This window comes from Mercenaria mercenaria, chromosome 17, assembly GCF_021730395.1.
Source record: "Mercenaria mercenaria strain notata chromosome 17, MADL_Memer_1, whole genome shotgun sequence".
Lineage (NCBI taxonomy): Eukaryota > Metazoa > Mollusca > Bivalvia > Venerida > Veneridae > Mercenaria > Mercenaria mercenaria.
In genome coordinates, this window is record NC_069377.1 from 66,522,002 (window position 1) to 66,546,306 (window position 24,305).

The 24,305-nt window shown below is 33.7% G+C and overlaps 1 protein-coding gene across 2 annotated transcripts in view; it reads right to left on the reverse strand.

Moving 5' to 3' along the window:
* Window positions 1-10,001: 10,001 nt before the first annotated feature.
* The window catches only part of LOC123536484 (atrial natriuretic peptide receptor 1-like), a 37,790-nt gene continuing 23,486 nt past the window's right edge, over window positions 10,002-24,305 (reverse strand). Inside the window, exons 12-23 of one of the 2 annotated variants that reach the window (XM_045319688.2) lie at window positions 23,495-23,591; window positions 21,694-21,880; window positions 21,200-21,276; window positions 19,734-19,910; window positions 19,230-19,401; window positions 18,684-18,836; window positions 17,988-18,168; window positions 17,484-17,624; window positions 15,513-15,705; window positions 14,987-15,149; window positions 14,419-14,529; window positions 10,002-13,901 (exon numbers count right to left, since the gene is read on the reverse strand). In XM_045319688.2, the coding sequence (XP_045175623.2) occupies window positions 13,441-13,901; window positions 14,419-14,529; window positions 14,987-15,149; window positions 15,513-15,705; window positions 17,484-17,624; window positions 17,988-18,168; window positions 18,684-18,836; window positions 19,230-19,401; window positions 19,734-19,910; window positions 21,200-21,276; window positions 21,694-21,880; window positions 23,495-23,591 (2,113 nt within the window). In that variant the 3' untranslated portion in view covers window positions 10,002-13,440. The remainder of the gene's footprint in view (window positions 13,902-14,418; window positions 14,530-14,986; window positions 15,150-15,512; window positions 15,706-17,483; window positions 17,625-17,987; window positions 18,169-18,683; window positions 18,837-19,229; window positions 19,402-19,733; window positions 19,911-21,199; window positions 21,277-21,693; window positions 21,881-23,494; window positions 23,592-24,305) is intronic. The other variant, XM_045319689.2, reaches the window with a different exon arrangement.

Below are 24,305 nucleotides of genomic sequence, written 5' to 3' on the forward strand. Positions count from 1 at the left end.
ATGAATGCAAAAATAACTTCTCATTTGTCGAGTAGCGGTAATACGTTAGCAGATTCTCTTTTATGATGCCACTTGGCAAAACATTACCAAGATGATTTGAATAAATTAACAAAACATTTAAAATAATAAGTGGAAAACCACACGTCGCCCAACACGACATAAATGAAAATGTTGCAGGCTTGGTTTGATTGAGCCTGTTCATGGACGGTAGTTGAAAGGCAAGCTACCGTCCACGCCCTCTGGCACCGGGTTGAGCAGAGATCAACATTTACACATGTTAAAAACTTACGAATGTTTCATTCCTGACAACAAATTTCAATTTTTAATGACTTGTAGCATGGATATTTGCTTTTCAGAAAAAATAGTATGAAGATTTAAAGCAGGATCTCAAAGTTTCCAAGTTGCCGGCTTATGCCACTGGGTCAAAAAAAGAATTTAAAGATTTATTGGAAATCCTTTTTATTTTTTTTTGTCTATATTTTGGTTTGAAGTAATTGCCAGCTGAAACTTACACATTACAATTGTATGCTCAGATTTTTAGTTGATCATTTAAATATTTTCTTCAGTTTCTCGCATTAATCAGCTCAGAAATCCAAAGTTGAAGAGATGATTAATTCTCTACGATTTCATGGCAAAACATGTTACCTACATACGAGAAACAGATATTCGGTCTTTTCCACGGATAACTATTTCACATTTGATATAAAAAATATGAAAGGTTCTATTAATTTGAATTATGAAAATATCTTTATTCATGTTGGTACCAATGATGTCAACAGTTATTCCTCTGGTGACAGTTCATCTTTGTTTTCCAATCTGATAAACGTTTACTGACAGTTCTGTTACATTTATTTGTCTTCAGATTGATTTTTCTGAAACAGGGTCTAAAGTTAAAAGAAATCAACTTGTCTCTATGACAAATTTGTTAAGGACAGAAAGATAAAATGTCTTAAGTCTTTCCGATCTTTCTTAAAAGCCAACTAGCCTCGCAGACAGTTGTTGCTATTAAGGATGGAGGTTTACATTTAAACTAAGAGGGTGAAACATTTTTTTTTATCAATACAGTAGCTCATATGTAAAATCTTCACTCATATTTGTCAAAAGTTCTTAAAGTATCATATTAGTATTAATCACAATACGTTCTTTGTATCAACTTTTTTTTCTGAAAACAGGGCAGTGTAGCATTTTCCATTACTGCTCATGAACAGACTCAATCAAACTGAGTCTGCAATTTTCACTGTTTGCCTTGTTTTCGATGCTTCCGAGGGATCTACTTTCCAGATTTTATTTGTATGTAATATAAATCAGGTATTTCCCTATATATAAAAGGGTCGAATTCCTTTTACTCTGATTGACTGAGTTTGCTTTACTTTGAACAAAATTTATCAAAAGAAATCTTATTTACAAGGTAGCATGTTATACCTTGTAATGAAATGTTTTCTAGAGGAAATGGTATTTGACTTTTCCATAGAAAAAGGACAGTAGCCTTTATATGGCTGACTTGTGTGTGGTTTACATATATTTATCAATTTGATATAGAGTTGAATCTCTAAAGTGCTGAGTAACCAGTGTCGTTCACTTTGAGAATATCTTTTTCTCATGAAGTTTATTTATTCACAAAGTAGTTTTGCTATACTTTAGAACAGTGTTTCTAGAGGATATGGTATGAAAAAGACAGTTGTAGTTATACTGATGAATTGCATGCACTTAATTTGTTGTATATTTATTCTTATTGCGTGATAAATCTCATGAAATGTATAACCCTACATGCCTAGTTATGTTTCTCTCCGAAAATGATTTATCAGAAGAATTCATTTAAGTACAAAGTAATATGTTATACTTTGAGTTTAAAAACCTTTTAGAGGAAATTGTATATTAAATTATTCACGTTTTTCATCGTCTGCTAACCATTTTTGTCTCCAGTTCCCGGTAGTTATTTTACCGCGTTTTCTGCTTGCAATTCACGATTTTCTCATGTTTTCAGTGCACTATATAAGTGATTGTTAACTGATATTCTTCACTCCAGGTTGAATATTTGACAGCATAACAAGTAGTTTGATTATTTGTTTATTCTCGTAAGAAAACTTGACAAACCCTACTGAGATTGGACATCATTTGCATCTGGAAATGAGCACTCAACGTAATACTCAGCGAAAAAGGTAGCAATTTCGGAAAGGTAAAGATTTATTACTTTTTTCTATGTTCCGGGAATGTCCTAGAATTTATCAACATACTGTTTCCACAAAATGAGACATTTCATATTGCTTAAAGTTTTGATTTTGCTAGAATATCTTTTTCAAAGATTATTGACATGGTAAGGTTCATCAACGCTAAGAGATATATGCTAATACGGATTTACAAAATATCTTGTTTTAATTTCGGTCTACTGTGTACTTGAATTAGTGGTAATGTTGGCTGTAGAAATTTGAAACAGTTTATCTGTAAACATTTTAAATATATGTTACCTATATAGCAAAATTGTATGTGACGAACTTCATCTGTTCATAATCCTTTGTGATTCGGTTTCTATAACCGCAGAGAAGGTTTTGGTAGTGTCGGTCACGAAGTTTTCGTGCAAATGGTGCAACAAATTACACCGTCTGGTCAGAATGTTCAAATAAAGAAAACGTGCATATTAAAATCTGTTATCTGTTTTGTATATTTTCAGTTAGTTTTTTGGTATATGTGCCCAAGGTTTGTATAACACATAAAGATGCGTTTATTTGTTTTTCTCTATGACTTTGCAGATGTTTTCTTGCTTAATGTGTTATTTTTTGTTAATGTTATTTAATATAAACTCATGATGAAAAAACCTGCTATCGAAGGAAAGTAAATATTACATGTATATACTTCTGGGACGAGTTTTATGAACTAGTAAATATAAGGTGTGCATATTGTATCAGTAAGTAGAAGCGAAGCATACGTATTCGTACTTTAATTTATCGGGCGTATACAGCTCGGTCGTATTTAAAGCGTTTACAATTCGATTTAATATTAGATATGTTAATTTTTATTTTTCAGATGATGCTATTAGCTTTTAGCATAATCAGAGAAAACAACAATAAAAGATGCTGATTGATTTTGAATCGTGTGATGTTGTGATTAGCACAGAAGCTTTGACTTGCTTAAATGTAGACCATGGGGTGGATATGTTTTAAAGAATGAAATTGCAGTGAAAAGATAAGTATATGTTTAGATAAATTTGGTTTTTAAAGCTACTTGCCCATAGTTTAGGTGAAAATTTTCAGTGTTAATTTCCGCCGTGTTTGGCATAGACTGTATGTATGACACTGAAAAAATGATGAAGTGGGTGAAAATAAAGTTAGATATTTAAAAAAATGTAAGAATAATGTAAATTGACTGAACTGAACTACTTCAAAAGCGTTGAAACGGTTTGTTCCTTCTGCACAATATATTTGGTTATTTTTAAAGAGGCGCCACAAAATAACTGTATTCTTTTGTATTTCCATGATGGTAATTATACATGCTTTGGATGAAGAAAATTAGAAATAACAAGTATCTAGTTATAAACTGACAGGGACATATATTAGGTCAAGACAATGTGAGTAATGTCTTAACATTTTATTGAATTACTGTAGCAATATGTACATAAATCAGTGTATGTAGTTAAATTTCGATCACATTTTGTTTCCACAGTTTAAGATATTTATTCATATATATTTTTGAAACTATGCTGAAAAGAGATTTACTAAATAAGATTACAGATGAAGTTGTCAAAACACATTTATTCAGGAAAGGCCTAAATTGTCCACCTAAAATCTTGTAGTATAGCTGTATTTTAAGAATGATTTTCATGAAGATTTTGTTGGTGAAAAAAGTAGGTCACTAGGTCGTGGTGGGTCTTTAAGAGTATCTTGCAAAATTCTTATGCCACTAGTCACTTCAGAGTACCCTCTTGTTATGGAATTTTGAGAAAAATTATTAGAGATGATCAGCTTAACGTAGAGATCGTTTATTGATGTGCAATTCAGCATTCAGAATTGGTTAGAACTATGATGAAAATTTATTATTTGTTTTTATATTTTAGTTGTAACATGAAGTCACCAAAACGTCGGCTATGTTGATTTTGAATCGTGTGATGTTGTGTTTAGCACAGAAGCTTTGATTTGCTTAATTGTAGATCACATGGTGAACATGTTTTCAAGAATAAAATTGCAACGAAAAGATAAGTATATGTTTTAGACAAATTTGGTTTTTAAGGCTACTCGCCCATAGTGTAGGTGAAAATTTTCAATATGTTCATTTCTACCATGTTTGGCATATGACACTGAAAAATGATGAAGTGGGTGAAAATAAAAGTTAGATATTTGAAAAAATGCAAGAATAATGTAAAATGTCTGCATTATTTCAAAAGCGTTGCAACTGTTTAATACTTTCTGCACAATATATTTGGTTATTTATGAGTGTATCTTGCAAAAATCTATGCCTATAAGTTTGTAATATTAGTCATTTCAGAGTACTTCTATGGATTTTTGAGACAATGTATTAGTTATGTTGCTTTTACTTTGGCCGTACTTCGAAAATGTGAGCTATATTTCGTGCATTAATACGTTTCCAGCCATTAAGTCATGCATTATTGTGTTGACTGTCTTATTACAGTTGTGTAAAAAATTCAGCTACAAAAATAGGTACATCTATGAAAGATAATGTTTTGGTATATTGAGCTGTTTTAAAGAACGACCGTGCTATGATGCATTTGTTTTTACATTTTTATCGTTCACTGACCGTTTATTTTTGTTATACTATGAGAGTTGTTTGGCTGACATATATTTCAGAAGTTTTCAAACTTTAGTTATTAGCTTAACGAAGAAATTGTTTGATTTACTGTTCAGATGTTTTAATTAAGAATATGTGAGAAATGCGACGGAAGATAATTATTTGGCTATATTGTGGAAATAGTGACCGTTTTACTTTGATAGTGCTGGGAAAGCATTTGCGTTTCTTGGTGAAAAGGGAACCTTTTACTTTGGCCGTGCTGAGAAAGCGTTGGCTGTTTATTTTAACCGTGCATTATTGCGTTGACTGCCTTATAGACAGTGTTGTGGAAACATTAGCCATGACACTTTTACTTTGGTTGTATTTTGAAAGTGTGGGATGCTTTGTTCTAGTCGTGCATATATAATTGCGTTGACTTCCTTATTATTGGTGTTGTGAAAACGTTTAGTATTGTAATTTACATCGGCTGTGCTATGAAAGTGTTGGCTGTTTTATTTTTGTCGTGTATCATTTTGTTGACCGTCTTATTTCTGTATTGTGAAGTCATTAGCTACAGCATTGGGTACTGCATTAATGAATGATTATTATATTTTAATAAACGAAGTTGTTTTAAAAGCGACAGTGATTTTGTCTTTTCATTTTTGACATATTCAGTTACTTTAATTGTGCTGTGATATATATATATATATATATATATATATATATATATATATATATATATATATATATATATATATATATATATATATATATATATATATTTCTAGTTCAATCGTTAAAGCGTTTGTTGTAAAAAGTGATATTTTGCTTTGGCTGTGCTGAGAAAGCATGGACCGTTTATTTCAGTCGTGCTTTACTGCGTTGACTGTCTTTTGAATGCTTTGTCTATGTTACATTAATATTAGGCTGTGCTGCGTTTACTTTGGCTAGCGTTCTGAAAACTTTGGATATTTCTAAAAGAATCTTTTGAATTTATTACACTACAATTACCTTCTTTGTTTAGCTCGACTGGAATGCTGTTAAATACTAAGACCTATATCCTATATTTTTGTTTGTTGTTTTTGTAGTTAGGAACATGAAATTAGTGAATAATTGATTTACTCACGACATAGAGTGAGTAAATTAAATTATTCACGTTTTTCATCGTCTGCTAATTATTTTTGTCTCCAGTTCCCGGTAGTTATTTTACCGCGTTTTCTGCTTGCAATTCGCGATTTTCTCATGTTTTCAGTGCACTATATAAGTGATTGTTAACTGATATTCTTCACTCCAGGTTGAATATTTGACAGCATAACAAGTAGTTTGATTATTTGTTTATTCCCTCCGACCCACCCTTACAGACATTTCAAGTTTCTTAGTAGTTATTGCTGATGGCTTGTAGCAGTATCCGAATATTAAAGGCATATTTGACTTTTTGACTGTGATTTAAACAAGATCAATCATTTAGTTCTAGAGAGATTCTTCAGACCAGACATTACGTCTCCTTTATGTTTAGATAGAAAATAAGGCCCACAGTTACGTACCTTATATTTCAAGGGTCTTTAGACATGAACAGTTCCTTGATAATTACTGTTGAGTATTCATGTATTACTAGAACTTTAAAGGCAGAAATACATTTAACATTATATGAAAACATTTGAATTCTTCATGCCAGACTCGGTATCTACATTTAGAAAAGTGACATTAAATTCTATATCAATATATCTTATGCTGTTTTCCCCCATGCAATATTATTCTTTCGTTGTCAAATGGAAATTGCCGTTATCCTCTTTTGAGCTAGTTTTCGTTTTATTTTTTATTTTACCTTGAAAGAATGTTATGTTTTACACACTGCACATTTTTTCTTATTTTGTGGCCAGAATGGCCATCTTATATGCTGTTTAACTATTCAAGATTAGATGAGTTCAAGTTTTTACATTTGGTTCATTCGGGACCCAATAGAAAACACGATTTTACTGTTTAGATTTTCATGTACAACTGATTATATGTTTGCCTTAATTTTTGATAGTATGTTTTCAGGCTGAGTGGTGTATAAAGATAAAGAAACCCCATTTACCCCACTTCTACTGGTCGATCATCACCACATCACACAACATCGTACCATCTGACATTTGCAAGACAAATATATTCGTATTTTTTGTACATTGGAATGCTGTCAAATACTAAGACCTGTATCCTATATTTTTGTTTGTTGTTTTTGTAGTTAGAAACGTGAAATTAGTGAATAATTGATTTACTCACGACGTAGAGTGAGTAAGTAAAATTTCCCTAAAATATGGACATATGCACCTTCACCAAGAAAATACTTTTTTTTCATTTGGGTTAAAATACACTTTTAAAACATCTGTTACTAACTTACCAGGAATTACCTTTATTCTAAAATTATAGACTCTGGGGCTAGAGGCCAAACGACTAGTAAGCCCAAAAACCAACACTGAGAGATCCTGTTCTTGTCGCCATAAGTTTTTCCTATTTTCCACGAGAACATCCAGGAATTTTTTCTTTACAATGACACGAAATAAGGACCTTTCGATAACACAAGCTCTACCAACTAGCTATCCATGCGTTTGTCTCAAATTAATGTATATTAAGTAATAATTATTACAATACTTCTAAACTATGTCAGTAGGTCAAAGTAAAGGAAGTTTCAACAGCTTAACTGTTTTGAATATACGTTTTTCTCATTAGCAGATTATTAATAATGCATTTCGTTTCTGGACATGGGGAAAGCATATATTCCCGCACTTCTCAACGGGCACCGGTATTATGATATAATTAGCTAAGAATGTGTGCTAGAACATGGATTGTTTGTAGTAGCATATGGATATTATTGCCTATCGACATGACCCACCTAGTGACAAATGTTGGGGGAACTGACCCAACACAACATTATTCACTGATTAACATAATATGTGTAATTCTGATAGAAGTCACTGCAATTATTTTCTGTTAAAACGAAATAATTATTGTTTAATATACACGGTTATACTGAACGGACAAATCGAATATCCGGTCGGGCGGAGGGTAATCACCTGCAGAAGAGGATCGGATAAGGTGAAGCAATGCTAAAATCTGTAAGAAAACGACAAGAGATTAGTAAGATAAAATGACACAATTGTTTTAGAAATATAATCGTTTCGTTAATGCTCCGCGTTAAATATTATTTGTATATACGCTCGTAGAATATCACTTTTTCGATACTTTACAAAACTTTATTGCTATAAGTATGATTGTATTATTACGGTCCTCATTTATACATTTTAAGGCTGGCATAAGCGGACATTCTTCCAGCCCTACGAAGCCAGTAACGAGAAAAATAAATAAGGCTACTCTTTCATTGCGTGCCTGAAAAAGGTTATGCACCTATTACTGCCCATGTGAACACAAGCTTATCACTTTTAATGTCCATGTGATCTATAGGGATTTAATACTTATGTTTGAAAAATAGTTTCACAGCTATAGAAAGCCAACAAAGTCAAATGTTAAATGATTAATTGTAAATGATAACGTGGTAAATTTAATATGCATTATTTTTCAATTCGAGTGTCCTCTTTATTTTTTATGGCAGACGCTTATTATACATGGTAAATGTTCATCATTACGTTTCATTTATTGTTTGCTAAATGCTTATAAATGTATTTATGCCAATACTGTATTTTCTTCACACTGTTTTCGTACTGATTTTTTTTATAAAAGATGTTCTTTAACTGGTTATAGGTGTATACTCAAAGGTTAGGCGATAACGAGACTTGCTCTGGTTTAGTCTAGACTTGAATCTAGGGGTATCATTTTAGATGTTAACGAGGCTCTGTTTTTAATATATTTTAGATTAAGATTTTAACTAAGTGGGTATTCGGTAGCGAGGCTTGGTGCGATGACTATAAAGTATAAGACTCCGCTAAATCCTACAAAAACGGATGGAGGGAGGGGAATTTGTCTAGCAGCTTGCTTAATCGTGCCCTTAAAAATTAGGCTCTTGGTGCTGTGACTTCAGACAAGTTGTTAAGTACATTAGTGTAATTATACCTTAGATTGACCCTGTTTATATGTTTTACTTTATATAGTCTGGTGTTTTCTCACTAATGTTAGAGTCTTTTTTAGTGGGGAGTTATCTTATTTACACTGTCTTGTCTAATCTGTTGAAAATAGGGAAAGTGCGAGGTTGGCATGCCCTAAACGTGTTTAAACTCAGTTTTTTTTTTAATATAGGTTACTGTCTTTTTTACGATGCATGACCTTCTGGCTGTGTTCGGGGAAATCTACCATAACCTTTCATTTTTTGTTGTGCTGAAGACTTGTCAGTTGGTAACAGTTTATAAGGTAACGAGGCTCTGTTGTACTGTCGTCTTTAGCCAGGGGATAAAGGTTTAAGCGGTAACGAGGTTCTGTTGTATTGTAAACTTAAACTTGAATCTGGCGGTAACGAGGCTCTGTTGTGTTGATGATGGTAATGAGGCTTTGTTGTATTGCAAATTTGAACCAGAGGGTGACGTTTAGGCGGTAACGAGGCTCTGTTGTGCTGTAGACTTGAGCCAGGCTGTAACAGTTAAAGCGGTAGCGAGACTTGTAGATTTGTGCCAGAGTGTAATAGTTTAGGCTGTAACGATGCTCTGTTATGCTGTTCTTGTTTGCCGTTTTTCAACAGTATTTCAGTTATGTAACGGCGGGCAAATAACCTAACTAGTCTTCTTGGATTCTGTACCAGTACAAACCTGTTCTACGCAAGTAACTACAAACTTCCCCACATGAATCACAGGTGCAGGACGAATGATTTCAGAAACAATGTCTTTTTATAAAATCGTCGTGGTGAACATACGCCTCGCCCGGGGATCGAACTCACGTCCCCGCGATCCGTAGAAATACGCTCTCCCTACTGAGCTAAGCGAACGGGCTGTTATGCTGTAAACGGTAAACTCTGTTGTGCTGTTGACTTGACCCAGGATGCAACAGTTTAGGTGGTAACGAGGCTCTGATCTGTAACCTTGAGTCAGTGTTTCAGTGATAATTAAGGTCGCGAAATCATACACATCGTATACCCGATCTTTCAACAAAAGGACAAGAGTAACATGTATGGTTACTTAACGCCTGGAACTCTGAAAAACCATCGAAATTTAATAACATTTAGCTTCATTTTAGTCGCGCAGTATTCTTCGAAACCTAAACATGACAAATTGTCGTCCATGTGGGTAACCAGTGGCTACTGATAATGCTAAACAAAATGTTTTGAAGGGTAACAATAGATGAACAAAAGGAGTAACACTAAGGATGTTTATTTCTTAGACACAAACATCTATAATGTAAAGGCTTGGCATCAAGTACATGTACATATAAAAATATTCGACATAACATTTACACTTATCGACATCTAAATAATGGCCATTGTCAGATACTATTTATTTACTATACACCACAAAAAATAAATTGCACAGAAACGCTTGTTATTTAGTTCTTAAAAACAATCACACATTTGACACACCCATTATTTGAATTTTCGGACATCATCCTCTTAGTGTGATACTATTTTTCGAACCTTCTATAACAGCTCATACAGTGTGTTGCATCATATGTGCGAAATGTAAACAAAATTAAAAATAGAGTTTGATATACTTTCTAAGGTTTCTATCCCCCCAATGGATTTCTTAAAATTTTATATAATGATTTGGTACTGCACTTCATAGGTCTTTGGGTATTTTCTTTAACTGTTAAATGCTTTATTATCACAAGAATTGTTAATAGAATGTATCTAATTTTTCGGTGTGTTGTCAGCTCAGCGCAAAAAGAGGATAAATGCTTTATTATGGCAATTCACAGCTATCCACTTTTTGTAATGATGTAACGAATTATGATATATATAATATATGTTTAAAATCGACTTTAACAGTTAGAATTTTCTGAATCACTCAGTCAAGTAAAGGCTCTCAATTGATATATAATTGAACATTACATATACAACAAGAGCTGTGCTCGACTATTCAACTGCCTTGTCAATAAAGAAAGTTAAACAACTGAATATAAAACTTGAAAAAGGACCATAGTTTTGTACAACTGCAAAACAGTGTTATGGAACCTGTGAAATGCATGTCAGAGCATCACATTGAACAAGTGCTAATACCATTAGTGGGTACTGACATACAAGCTTAAACAAGATCTATCACTAATGGTGATGAATACCCCTAGACAGCAGCTTATTGTCAGAGGAACAGGGGTATTGGAAATATGATACATTGCATTTGTATATTGTGCAGGGAGAAAATGTACAAAGATGCATAAAAATGTTGTGCAAAACTGTATAAGATCTCCAAATTTCATTGCTGTATCTTAACAAGAAGAAAGTAGGTCAGTAGGTCAAAATCAAGGTCACTGAAAGTCAGTTTTGAGATGTGTGTTCAAAACTGTACAATTGGTTCAAATTTATGGCAATATCTTAAAAAAGAAGAAAGCAGGTCAGTAGGTCAAGGTCATGTTCAAGGGACCATGTAATCACTAAGGGTAATCAACTAGTTATACTAAACGGCATGTGAAATATGTTACAAAATTATTGAAGCTTTTTCCAATGTATCGCTATTCATATTTGAAACAAATAAAGCGCCATAACTTCGTGAAAAATCATTCAAATAGAACGTGCTTCGCATATGCACAACGGTTTGATAAAAGTCTGGCATACAAAGACTGAGAAATAGCGCGGACAAATTACTTCCATATACATATGAAGAAAAAATTAAAAAAGGGCCATAACTATGTGAAAGATCATTCAAATGGAACATGTTTTGCATGCACATGCACAACTTGACTTGGTACCAATTATAATGACAAGGTTTGATAAAAGTATGGCATATAAGAACCGAGAAACAGCGCGGACAACTTTTTTCATATATATATAAAGAAAAAAAAACCATGAGGGCCATAACTAAGTGAAAAATCATCCAAATGGAACCTGCTTCATGCACAACTAGGCTTGGTACTAATAATAATTACAAGGTTAGATGGAAATCTGGAATATAATTGCTGAGAAATAGCCCGGACAATTTTTTTTCAATATACATGTATACGTATAAAGAAAAAAAAAATAAAGTAAAAACTAAGTGAACAATCATCCAAATGGAACCTGCTTCGCACATGCACAACTATAGGCTTGGTACTGATAATAATTACAAGATTAGATGGAAATCTGGCAAATAATTGCTGAGAAATAGCCCGGACAAATTCCGTCTACGGACCGGAATTCAGTATAACCTCCAGATACTAGTATCTGGGAGTATAATAAAAAAGATAACTAAAAGTTGTTAAGTGGAAAAAGGGAAATTTTGTAAAACAGTAAAACAGAGTTATGGAACCTATGCATTGCATGTTAGATCATCACAGTGGAGTTTAAACATCCGCAATAGTGGAAATGGAGATACCAGCTTACATACAAAAACAACCAAAAAGTTAGAAAAGGAGCACAACATTGTAAAGATGAGAAGGCAAGGGCATAATTAAAAAAATCTAAACAACAGTGCTATGAAACCTGTGTATTGCATGTCAGTTCATCACTGAGTAGGTGTGCGAAGTTTCAATCCACTCCCACGAGTAGTTACATAGGTACCAGTTTGTATACACAAACTTAAACAACTTAAATCAGGACGCCGCTGCCGGCACGGACAAAGACGCCGAAGAACTGGCGAGTGCAACAGCTCTACCTATTCTTCGAATAGTTTATCTAAAAATTTGCTTTCAAGTACATTTTTTAGACACTGCTAGGAAAACAATATAAAGCATCTTCATATTTAAAAGGTATCCACAACTTCTTGAAAAACAATGTAGGCACTTATGGAATCACCATTGTTAAATACGTACAATGATTTTAACCAATCGGACAGGTGAAGCAGACATTTGTCCGATCAGTATCGGGGATAGAATATTACTGCCTTTACCTGGGACAAAATATAAATAATGTATTGCTCTTACAAGTGACAAACATGTAAACGTCGTTATGAAAAACACTGTAGTTCTTAAATATAAACAACATAATGAATCTGAGACAATGTTTCTACAAGATATACATCAAGTGTGCATACACTTATGACATGAAAAACGATTTTTACCAGCCAAGAACGAGACTGTTTATGGTACGAGTGTTTCCTTTTCTCTGGAACTAGAGTGTGTTGAAGTCTACATCGCAATATTTTGCTGTGTTTATTCAAAGTTTTACCAAGTACAACTTTCATTTTAATAGTACAGCATTCCTTAAATATTTTAAAAACATCGTACCTTTAAACGGGAGCCGGACAAAACCCCACCCGCTGAATTTTGAAGAAGTGGACAAAGGCGAAGGCCAATTTCGAAGCGGACAAAATCCCTTCCACTAAAAATTTTTGAAAAGGTACGACAAAAGCTCTTAACAGTTGTCTGCTTTAAACTGGGTTTGTTTGCTGTGCCTTGAAATTTCAGAGATATTTGTTAAAATTTACCCGCTTCGTCAAAAAGTAGTGGGAAAGATTTTCATTGGAAAGGCCTTTTAAATTTTGTAAGGAGAGAACAGGTCGCGTCTCACATTTGCACAAGATATACACACTCCACATGGGGCATTCCTCGATTTGAGCATAGAAAATGTCCGTTAAGCTATACCGCCATCACTTGAAGAATATCCGGTAAATTTCAGCTGGTATCCAGAGTAAAAACACATGCTCTTATCAACAATATAAATCTGAAATATCAAAGGCGTCACAAGCACGTGATTTCCAAAATACCAGTCTGTTTTGACTTGAATTTCTCGTCTATATTGCTACCCTGAGAGTTTTCCGACACGTGAATATCTTCCTGTGGAGTCAATGTTTCATTTGAATTGTTAGTCATCGAAATACTGCGTGACATATTTGAAATATTTGACACTTGAGACGTTTTAGGTGTTTGTGCAACAAATGAGTAACATGTTGAAGGAGACGACACCAAAGATGCCATAGAGTTCAGTGACGTCAGAGATACACGCATCTCACCTCCTGTGCGTGTTTCACTATGCTCCTCATACTTGGGAAGGTCCTTTTTAAAACCTTCTTTTCCACACAAGAAGTATGTTCGCATATTGCCCTTTCCTTTGACAGGGATCTCACCTCTACATGCAAGGTGGTAGCCAGGATACTGCTCCAACGCATTCCTTGACGTCAAACTCAAGTGTATACGTAAAGCTGCAATGTATACAAGCATACGTAATTAAACTCAGAGTTGAAGAAAGAAACTGGCAATTTCTGCAAAACGGAACACCATCAACTATTATATCGTTTGAAAAATGCTTTCTTGCAATTAATCATTAGAAGGGTAGTATATTTGTTATTTCAAACCCAAAACAATCCACAGTAAAAGTTTCAACTAGAATTGACAAAGGCAATTCCTAGATTTTAAGAATAAACTGATGAACTAAAAGGCAGTTATGATGAATTGGAACAGTCGGTCTCTGCACCAAACATGACATTTCTCAAGAAATTCTTACAGATTACCTATGTATTGACATTACGCCTCTTGTATTTCTTGCACAAACATTTATTGAAATAAATTCTGCTATGTATGGTTTGTCGAAAAAAAAACAACCTAATTCTGTTCTTGGATTAAGCATTTTACAAAGAATCTGCGTAAGGTTGGGTACATTTTGCGGATAACTAATTTCAGATATACAAATTTAAATAAATATAGCACAAAGTTACTTACGAAGTCCCGTAGACTCCATTCTTGAGGCCGTGTTTACAGTGTCCCCAAACAAACAATATCTTGGCATGGCTAAACCTACCACACCTGCAACGACTGGACCTGTGTGTATTCCTGCAGTAGAAACATGAAAAATCTGATGGATCTTTTGTTAAATTTATGAATTTTGGCTTTAAGAGATTTTGAAAAAGTATTCCACTTGCTGAACACGTTCATGTATCTGGCGTTCATTGCAAATAGAAATATACTGGTTTCAAAGATATTCATGAAAGTTTTGCATAATTATGAAAATGTATTAAGTGACTCATCATTTAACAAGAACAAAAAGCTTCATATTTGACAAAAGACTTCTACAGAAAGTTAAATGTATCCATGACATTTCAGAGACATTTACGTCCTTTCAAGCTTGATATAAAACACACTCTTTAAATTCAGTTGTATTGTAAACAGAAAAGACAGTATTTATGAAATCATCGTCATAAAATTTAGGCATATGTCACTTTTTTATACCAAATAACGTTTCTGCAGGTGCATTCATAATATAATAAAAAACAGCAAGCCTTAGGTATACCTATTCGAATTTTAACTTTCTTGTCCGGTTGATGTGGAATACAAAATGTTGACACTGAAGCCAGTATATCCAATGCACAATCCGCGACCTCTTGAATATGGCGTTTTCCATTTCGTTTCGGCAAGCCACTGGCTATCATATAGGCATCACCAATTGTCTCCACCTTAAAAATTATGTTTTCATTGGTTTGTAAGTAATTTCTAGTTAGTAATACATTTCTTGATGTTAAATAATGTTTACAGTTTTTTGTATGTTTTAGCATTGGACGGAGAAGTTTGATAGGAGATTCTGTAATTGGAGCATCTTTTGTATTTAGCGTTTCCCTCCAAAACCTAAAATATCAGTGGTGACTGAAATTAATATCAGAATATACACAAATTATTTGTATAAGAATTCAATATACATTGGTTTATTGTACTTCTTTTGAATTATTTCCTATTTCGCTTTAATCAATTCAATCAAGAGGTGCACTTTTTCAGCTTTTTTTCTGTTTTAATGTTTTTTTTTAGAAATGCTTCCAACTGACCTTATAAACATCATATCGGGTTATTATGGCGTCAAATAATGTATATAAGCTGTTGAGAAGATTAACAACTTCTATTGGTGTACTGCTGGCACATATTGAAGTGAATCCAACAATGTCCGAGAAATATAAAGTGACGTCATCAAAATGCTCAGCTTTTATTGGTCGACCCATTTTCAGTTCCTCTGCAACAGTTCTGAAAAAAATATCTCAAGTTGTAGACGTAGGAAAGGTAAAACATATCAAAAGTCTTTTGAAGATACAAACTAAAGATTTTAAACCCTATACATGTATATGATAACTGATTATAGTTGAACGATCTTATTGTTTGTATTTAGTTGAATTCTTATTTATGAATCTTATTAAATTTCGCATTTTATCATTCAAATGGTCTGAATTAATTTATCGTATTTAATGATTAATGAATTCGGTAACTCTATTTAATTACACTCAAGTATGATATATATTTGAATCAAAATGTGTTACATCTTTTGTTTATGTCGATAATTGTAAGGGACCGCAAATTTCATTTTGTTGTACTAACGGGGTTGGAACTCAAATACACATATAGTGTAGGTTTAAAAGTTGCAACCACTCCAGTGTAATAATCTTGCGAAATGTCAATTACAAAAAATTCATTTTAATTAACACGTAAATACTAGCAGTGCACAACTATTGAACGCCGGTGCTGTCTTATGTTAGAAGAATACGAGGTACCGGTTTATTCTTTATTTAGAGCAGTATCGTCTCAAGATCTTGTTATGTCTTGTTTATTACTGTGTTATCATGTTGAGTTGCAATGCTATCATATCTAAAAAAAAATTAAACAACCATCCTATTTTCTCAAAGCAACATGCTATCATGTCCACTTAGCATACTATCTTGTCTGAGTGACATACTATTTTGTTAAACGACCATCCTATTTTCTCAAAGTAACATGCTATCTTGTCTAGTGTGTATACTATCATGTCAGAGTGACGTACTATTATGTTTAACGAACATCCTATTTTCTCAAAGTAACATGCTATCATGACCAGTGTGCATACTATCCTGTCTGGGTGACGTACTATTTTGTCAAATGGCCATTCTATTTTTTCAAAGTAACATGCTATTATGTCCAGTGTGTATACCATCTTCTCAGAGTGACGTACTATTTTGTCAAACGACCATGACAAGATAGTATGTTCACTGGACATGACAGCATGTTACTTTGAGAAAATAGGATGTTTTTTAAACAAAGTAGTACGTCACTCTGAAAAGATAGTATATACACTGGACATGATAGCATATTACTTTGAGAAAATATGATGACCGTTTGACATAATAGTTGGTCACTCTGACAAGACAGCATGTTACTTTGAGAAAAAAGGATGGTCTTTTAACAAAATAGTACGTTACTCTGACAAGATAGTATTTTCACTGGACATGATAGTTTGTTACTTTGAGAAAATAGGACGGTTGTTTAACAAAATAGTACGTCACTCTGACAAGATAGTATATACACTGGACATGATAGTATGTTACTTTGAGAAAATAGGATGGTCGTTTGTACATCACTCTCACAAAGTAGTATATACACTGGACATGATAGCATGTTACGTTGAGAAAATAGGATGGTCGTTTGACAAAATAATCCGTCACTCCGACAAGAAAGTACGTTACTTTGAGATAATAGGATGGTCGTTTAACAAAATAGTACGCCACTCTGAGAAGATAATATATGACTGGACATGATAGCATGTTCCTTTGAGAAAATAGGATGGTCGTTTAACAAAATATACGTCACTCTGATAAAATTGTAAATACGTTAGACATGATAGCATTGCAAGTCAACATGATAACACAGTAATTAACAAGACATAACAAGATCTTGAGAAGATACTACTCCAAATAAAGAAGATACCTAGTATTCATCTAACATAAGACAGCTCCGGCGTTCCATACACACCAAATATAAAAGAAACGAAAACTCACTGCGGAAGCATTCTATATAGTAAATTCTCAGTCTTGGCCTTCTCGGCATCCAGCTCGCTGGTCCTCTCTGCTACAAGCTCTTCCAGATGATTGGCGTATTTCTCTAACATCACAATCATGTTGTCAATCATTGATAAATTCCTAAAATGTGCAATCAGGAATCACGTAATTTACATTACTGTAACAATTATATACTTCCGTATAAATGATATTTTCTTGTACGGAAAAGTATAAACCATCACCGTGTTAGGTGTAGATGTATAGATTGAGTGGGAATGAATATAAAAAGACTGGGAATCTATATACAATATTTAGTGCTTTATGGTTAAAAGTAAAAACGACAGATCAAAAATAATTTAAAGAACGCAACACATTACAATTCGTTTATTATGATTACTTTACCTTGGTAAAGTATTGCTGGAGAAAAATAGTGTTATTCGTTCAAGAACTGGTGAACATGGAGTTTTTTATCATCGGCAGGTAAAGGATAAAAATGGCACTTACTGTGGATTTATCTTATTTAAAAGTTTTCCTACACGTGTTGCGGATGGTCTGGACGGAGGGTCCTCACTCCAGCAATCAGTTATGAGACTGGCCAGTTCAGTATGCTGACGTAGCTGAAGTGACAACATAGGTCGGAACTCTTTCTCCCCCTTAACTGGACATTTGATCTTTTCACAAATTTCTGAAATAGGAATCCGAACATTAACAAAAATATAGTTTCTGCTGACGTAATTTTAAGGAAAACTAGTCCTCTCCCATTTTACAGGTGACTTATTTTTTGTCAATTATTCAAGAATTTATAAGAAAAATTAACGTAAAGTAATGTATACAATAAATGAAGAAATTACAAGGGAGCCAATGGAAAATGTAGAATTTATCTTCTTTGGTTCAAATCACTAACATATATGCGAAATACATAAAGAATTATTGATACATATTTAAGCTGTCCCGATGATGCTGTGTATGTCAAGACGATACGTTTTATTTCAACTTCTGATGGATCGCTTCATATTATAACTAATAATATATAGTAAGTAGCACCTCGGTGGTAACCTATTGAAGTTCGTATCATTTTGAATCAATACGGACGACTATATTTGTAAAAGTCGAATCTAGTTTGACATGCCAGCAAACACAGACAAAAGCGTAAGATGGGTACGGCAAGAAGAACAAACTGACAAAGAGCACTCCACCTACCATGAGCTACAAGGAAGGGATATTCCGTATATGGCGAAGACCGAGTGAAAATTTCTTTCAAAATAATGCCAAGTGCATAAATATCAGCTTTTTGTTTATCATAAGGTCTGTCTTTTCCATCTCGCAAACATTCTGGGGCTTTCCATAACATTTCTAAAACACAACAACAGTTTAATTTTAGAAGCGCTCAGCTAATACATTGTACATTCAGAACAATCATTGTTTGACATTTTAGTTTTGTCTTGTAGAAGATAATCCGCCTGTGAACAGCTGTTTCGTGAAACCAAAAATATACATGGCGATTTATGACATATATTTTCAAAATATATACTGCCGTCAAATACGTCAAACACAAATACATCATCACTTCTGATTGACATTAACATCTTTTTTAAAATTATGAGCGCACTTCCATAAATAAATGATTGTAATCATGAAATGCTAGGAAGTGAAAAAAGAAAGTACATTTTAAACAGCAGAGTAAGAAGTAAATAATGCATACTTTTATTTTATACAGAAAATACATCATAATATGGAAATACTAACTTTCCCACTGTATTTCTTCGTTTGTTTGTTGTGCCGCAATTATCCCCATCTCTCGTATGTTGGGCACGCCCAAGTCTGTCAGTTTACACGTCCATCTGCTATCAACTACACAATTTGTGCTCTTTAAGTTTCCATGGTAATGTATTTGACTCTTATGAATGTATTCGAGACCCTATTTAGATAAACAGAATACACTTGAAAGTTTTACGTAGTCTTACACCATTTGTTATTTATTCATTATATTTTGGAACATCTACTTGCAAATCTTTCAATTACTTACAATCATGACGTATTTTCTAGTGTGGTCAATATATTCTGTAAAACATTAACATAAGCTTTAGAAACAGATAACACTTATTCTAGTTGTATTTTTTCTATTATAGACATGTTTCGATGAGTGAACGGTCAAGAACTGGGCGGCCTTATTTTCAATATGTCGTATTTTCCGGTAGAAATACTCGCGCGATAATTAAATTTACTGAAAGGAGTTTTAGGAAAACTAACCTTTGCAACGTCGTGGCTCAGTGCAAACATAAACATTTGGTCTAATTTGATATTCTGGTTCCAGATCACGTCCTGTAAACTGCCCTTTGCACAATATTCCCAGAGCAACAATGCACGATTTGGTTCTATACATGCGCCAACAAAAGCACAGACATTTTGGTGTTTCATTTCCATCAACTGAAGAAACATGTTCTATGGCATAACAAAATCTATAATAACATTATCTTTCCGAACAAAGTAAACATGACCTATATCATTTACAAAATCAACATATGACAGTTCTAAAAAATAAAGTAGATGCAGACGATATATAAGTTTGTTTGAAAAGTGATTGAATTTGCCTAACGTTGCTTTCCCCGTTGAATACTCATACTTACCCGAACACTCTCGCCCTTTTCTCTACTCCATACCTATTTTTGTATCTTGAATATAATTAAAATGTACTTGTTGTTAGATTTTTGAAGCAACCTGCAGTCTGCTATATATTTCCACTACAGTTTCAATTTGTTGCCGACCTACTTTGCAATGCATGGCTTTGGCTGTATTTTCTGTACTCTGTGCCTCCGGGAAATCTACTCTTCGTTACCTTTCATTTTTAAGCACTGACCAAGCTCTTTTTCAGTATTTTCGAATTATTCTTATTTTGAGTACAGCGAATCATTAGATAAATATGACCAATTATGCTTTGTAAACTTTGCCTATATTATATAGATAAAACTTGACTACAGAAATAACAGTATGTTGATATGCCTTTGATCAACTCATCAAAGTCAAATCTATTAACACAAATATTTAGGAAGTGTTTTGTTTAACATTAGTCTAGCCAACAGTCTTCCAGTGTCTTTAACTTCCGTCAATACGAATTACGTATTTATTTGCATATACATTATACACGCTATAACATGGATCACAGTCCACCTTTGGAAGTAGTTCTGCACATCCGGATCAAACTGTTTTCGACAATGTAGAATTTGATTAAACCCTGATTTTTCAGAACTTTAGAAAACACCTAAAAAATTCGGTAGATAAATCAGGCAGGACCTTCTGCTCGACTTATTGCTGGATTGATTTGAAAAATATGGACCTCAAACGTAACGGGAGATAATCACACTTTTGATGACATTTTCGAACAGAATTGTTTTCTTTTAATGTTGTCTTTTAATGTAACTTGTAACAATTATAGATAAACATATGGTGTATCATATGGTGAAATAGAACGTTAAAGTCCCTTTGCTTGTTTCTAACATATTTGCCCATGATCAAAGTTCAAGCCGATTGTATGACATTACTTCGATTTATTTTACGTGTCGAAATGTTAATCATTTTTTTATATATTACACACAGGTTGCCATCAATTCAAAAATGAGTTTCGATTACGTATCTTGAGTTAAGATTTAATGACGATACCAATTTACTTCCTGTTTATCAAAAATGCGGAACTACCTTTAGTGTACGAAAGAGCATACCTGATTCAATTCCTGAAGAACGCCTTTGGTCATATTTGAGTTCACTCTTTGAATCTTCTTAACAGAAGCTAAATTACCTGCAATTTTGAAATAAAGCCTTCTTTAATATATCATGCGAGACTCATTTTGTGATGTGCCGTGTGGCGACTGTAAACAGTTCCCAGTAATTTGTTTATTAATGTGACCTGTGTGAGCATATAAACATAACTACATAAAATATTTAACAATTAAACACATCCGGCCCAATGGAATTCCGCTTAACGTGAAGGGGGTTGCACATTTCATTATCCATGATGAACGGACTCACTCATTCAAACCGAGTCTGCTATCATGCTGCTTGGTTGCTTCCAAAGGATCTTTTCACACATTTTATTTCTTAACTTCATAAATAAGCGGATGGCGGTAAGGAAACTACATATGAATTAAAGCATTTTACCCGTCAATGGTTCTGTTTTATTTCAGCCGTAATACCGGGTATCAAATAAACAACATACCTCTTACGAAAGCCACAGAACCGAACATTGCACTGGCATCAATTGATTTGAGATGTTGAAATTCCGGCGAGCCCTTCTTTCCATTTTCCGTTATATGTTTGATGTCTTTTATTTCTTTGTCCACCGCATTATACCGCCTGCGTTTAAGAGTTTTTGATGAAGGTTTCCGTAAATTCCTGAAGCTGTTCTGAAAGAGACACAGATAATAAGAAACTCGGGAATAAGAATCTCCTTTGAAATATTGAAGCGGTTTGTGTATACATGTATACAATGTTTATATCATCGTTTCCTCATGCATGCTGTTTTGCTGAAATAATTAAAGTCATTACAAATTCATATGGTGGCATCTAAAATGCGGTGAAGAAGACTCCAGGTGTCCATCCAGGCATTATTTCAGGTATGGATAGACTATGGTAGAATCAACCACATTCAACAAGTGAACTGGATGAACTTATCAGCTCCAAGCAAGACGTCAGTTATTTACCAGCCAACGACGGTTCACTATGACATATACATGATCGTAGGAGAGTTTTAAAGGCAAGGTGGGGGAGAGTGTGGTGGGGGATGTCCTCACCTGCAGTTACTGGAACGGACACTTCCCCGTAACATTTTCATAAATCGGTAAAGAAATCTCTATTATAAACTTTTTGTGCCAATTTTATTTAAATAGAAAAGGTTATCCAAATGAAGTATACTAATCTCTAAATTCTTCAATAGAGATTACAGCTATAAATATGGCTATTAACACCTGATTTATTATTTTTTGAAATTATTTCCACTATTATGTGTGCATGGAGATGCAAGGGATGGGTATGAAAGTACTCTACAAGGTTTCACATATATAGCGAGGAATGCGCTTTGCAGAAAGGTATGTTTGAGAAGGAACTTTTATTGTAAAATATTTGAGTGTTGTACCCTTGTAAGAAGTGGTACCATGGATAAAGTTGTATAAGAGCTGAAATGTAAGGAGTTTCAAGGATAAATTTGCAGTATGGCATCATTCAAACGAAAAAAGGAGATGTATTCTAAGTATTTGTTTTCAAAAGACATACGCCTTGCACTTCAAAGCTGTGGACCCAAGTAGGATTGTGATGGTAGCTGTCAATCAGGCAACCCTATCAAAAAAGCAAACGGCGTTCCAATTGCTCCTGAAAGACTGTTAGTGTCAAAACTATTTAGCATTACATATCCCCTTTTCTCGTATTCTCAGGATTTCTCATATTCTCGTATTTTGCCTTAATGTCGTGAAATGATATAATGTTCGTTATTTTCTAGACAGGTATAGTACAAAAACCGACACACTGAAAATTTGAAGTGATTTGAACGCAAATTGATGAAAATATTGGTATTCTACTGGATTTATATATCTTTTTATTACATCATAGTAATTCTTCAAGTTGTTTGTGCTGAAAGGTCAAATCTAAATCCACGGGAATACGAGAAACTCTTGGTCCATTTCTGTTGTTGAGGCGGGGTGGTATCAAATACAGTAACAAAATAATTAAATTGGATAATTTCTGTGACATCTCATAGCTCGATCTAAAAGAGAAGTGATTGTTTTACAAAATTACACCCAAATACTGTTTATGAAATGGTTAATCTGTTAGTAGGAATAAAACAAGCCCTAAGACCCCTGGGAATATGAGAAAACAGCATATACCTACTCTTGAAATAGACTTTAACTTGAAGAGCAAACACTACACAGTGAAGAAAATAATGTGTACAGAATTATGTAATACAAGCGTATGCAGACATGTAAAGTTTTTTCTTGTCAACAAAATGTATGACAAAACAAATTTACCCGAAGGCTGCCGCATATCCAAGCTGTTACAAAATCTATCTCGTCGAATCGAACTTGCCACAGCATACTCTGTAAGTTCATCTGTCGTCGGTAACGTCTGTAACAAGGAACCGAATAAAAGAATAATAACACCATAATAGTAAACGAAATAACATACAAAATATGAAATAACAGGCAATATGTAATAACCGACAGTATGAAATAACAGGCAATATGTAAAAACAGGTGATATGAATTACCATGCGGTATGAAATGAGAGGTTATATGAAATAATTGAGCTCCATATGAAAGGACCCACATAGGTAAACGCCAAATCGTTAGGGCTCCGACTATTAAAAGACGAAAAACTACATCTGCAATGGCAAGGTCATCAAAAGGTCATTACTTGGTCCCATTGTTTCGCATTTTTTATTTTCTGTACTTTGTAAATTCTATGTACATTGCCAATGAAAGTGTTTAAGAATATACAAAGTAATCTAGTGAACATTACACATGGTAAACAATTTCAAAGACGAAGAAAGGGATTTATTTCCGATACAGTAAGTCGTAGGCCCAGGCGAACATAGAACCATATACAGAAAGCAAGCATAACAGGTTCCGTTCATCAATAGTTTCTGTGTCAATTACAATGTATTCGAAATTCATTTTCTTGTCATTGCAAATGTAAACAAGAGTAAGATAGAACGTAACACACATCCATTTACATACAAAAATTTGAATAAGACGGTTCGTCGACATTTTTAACAAAGTACAAACAGCATTTAAAATGTACAAATTATGATGTATATATATATATACATTGTATATATGT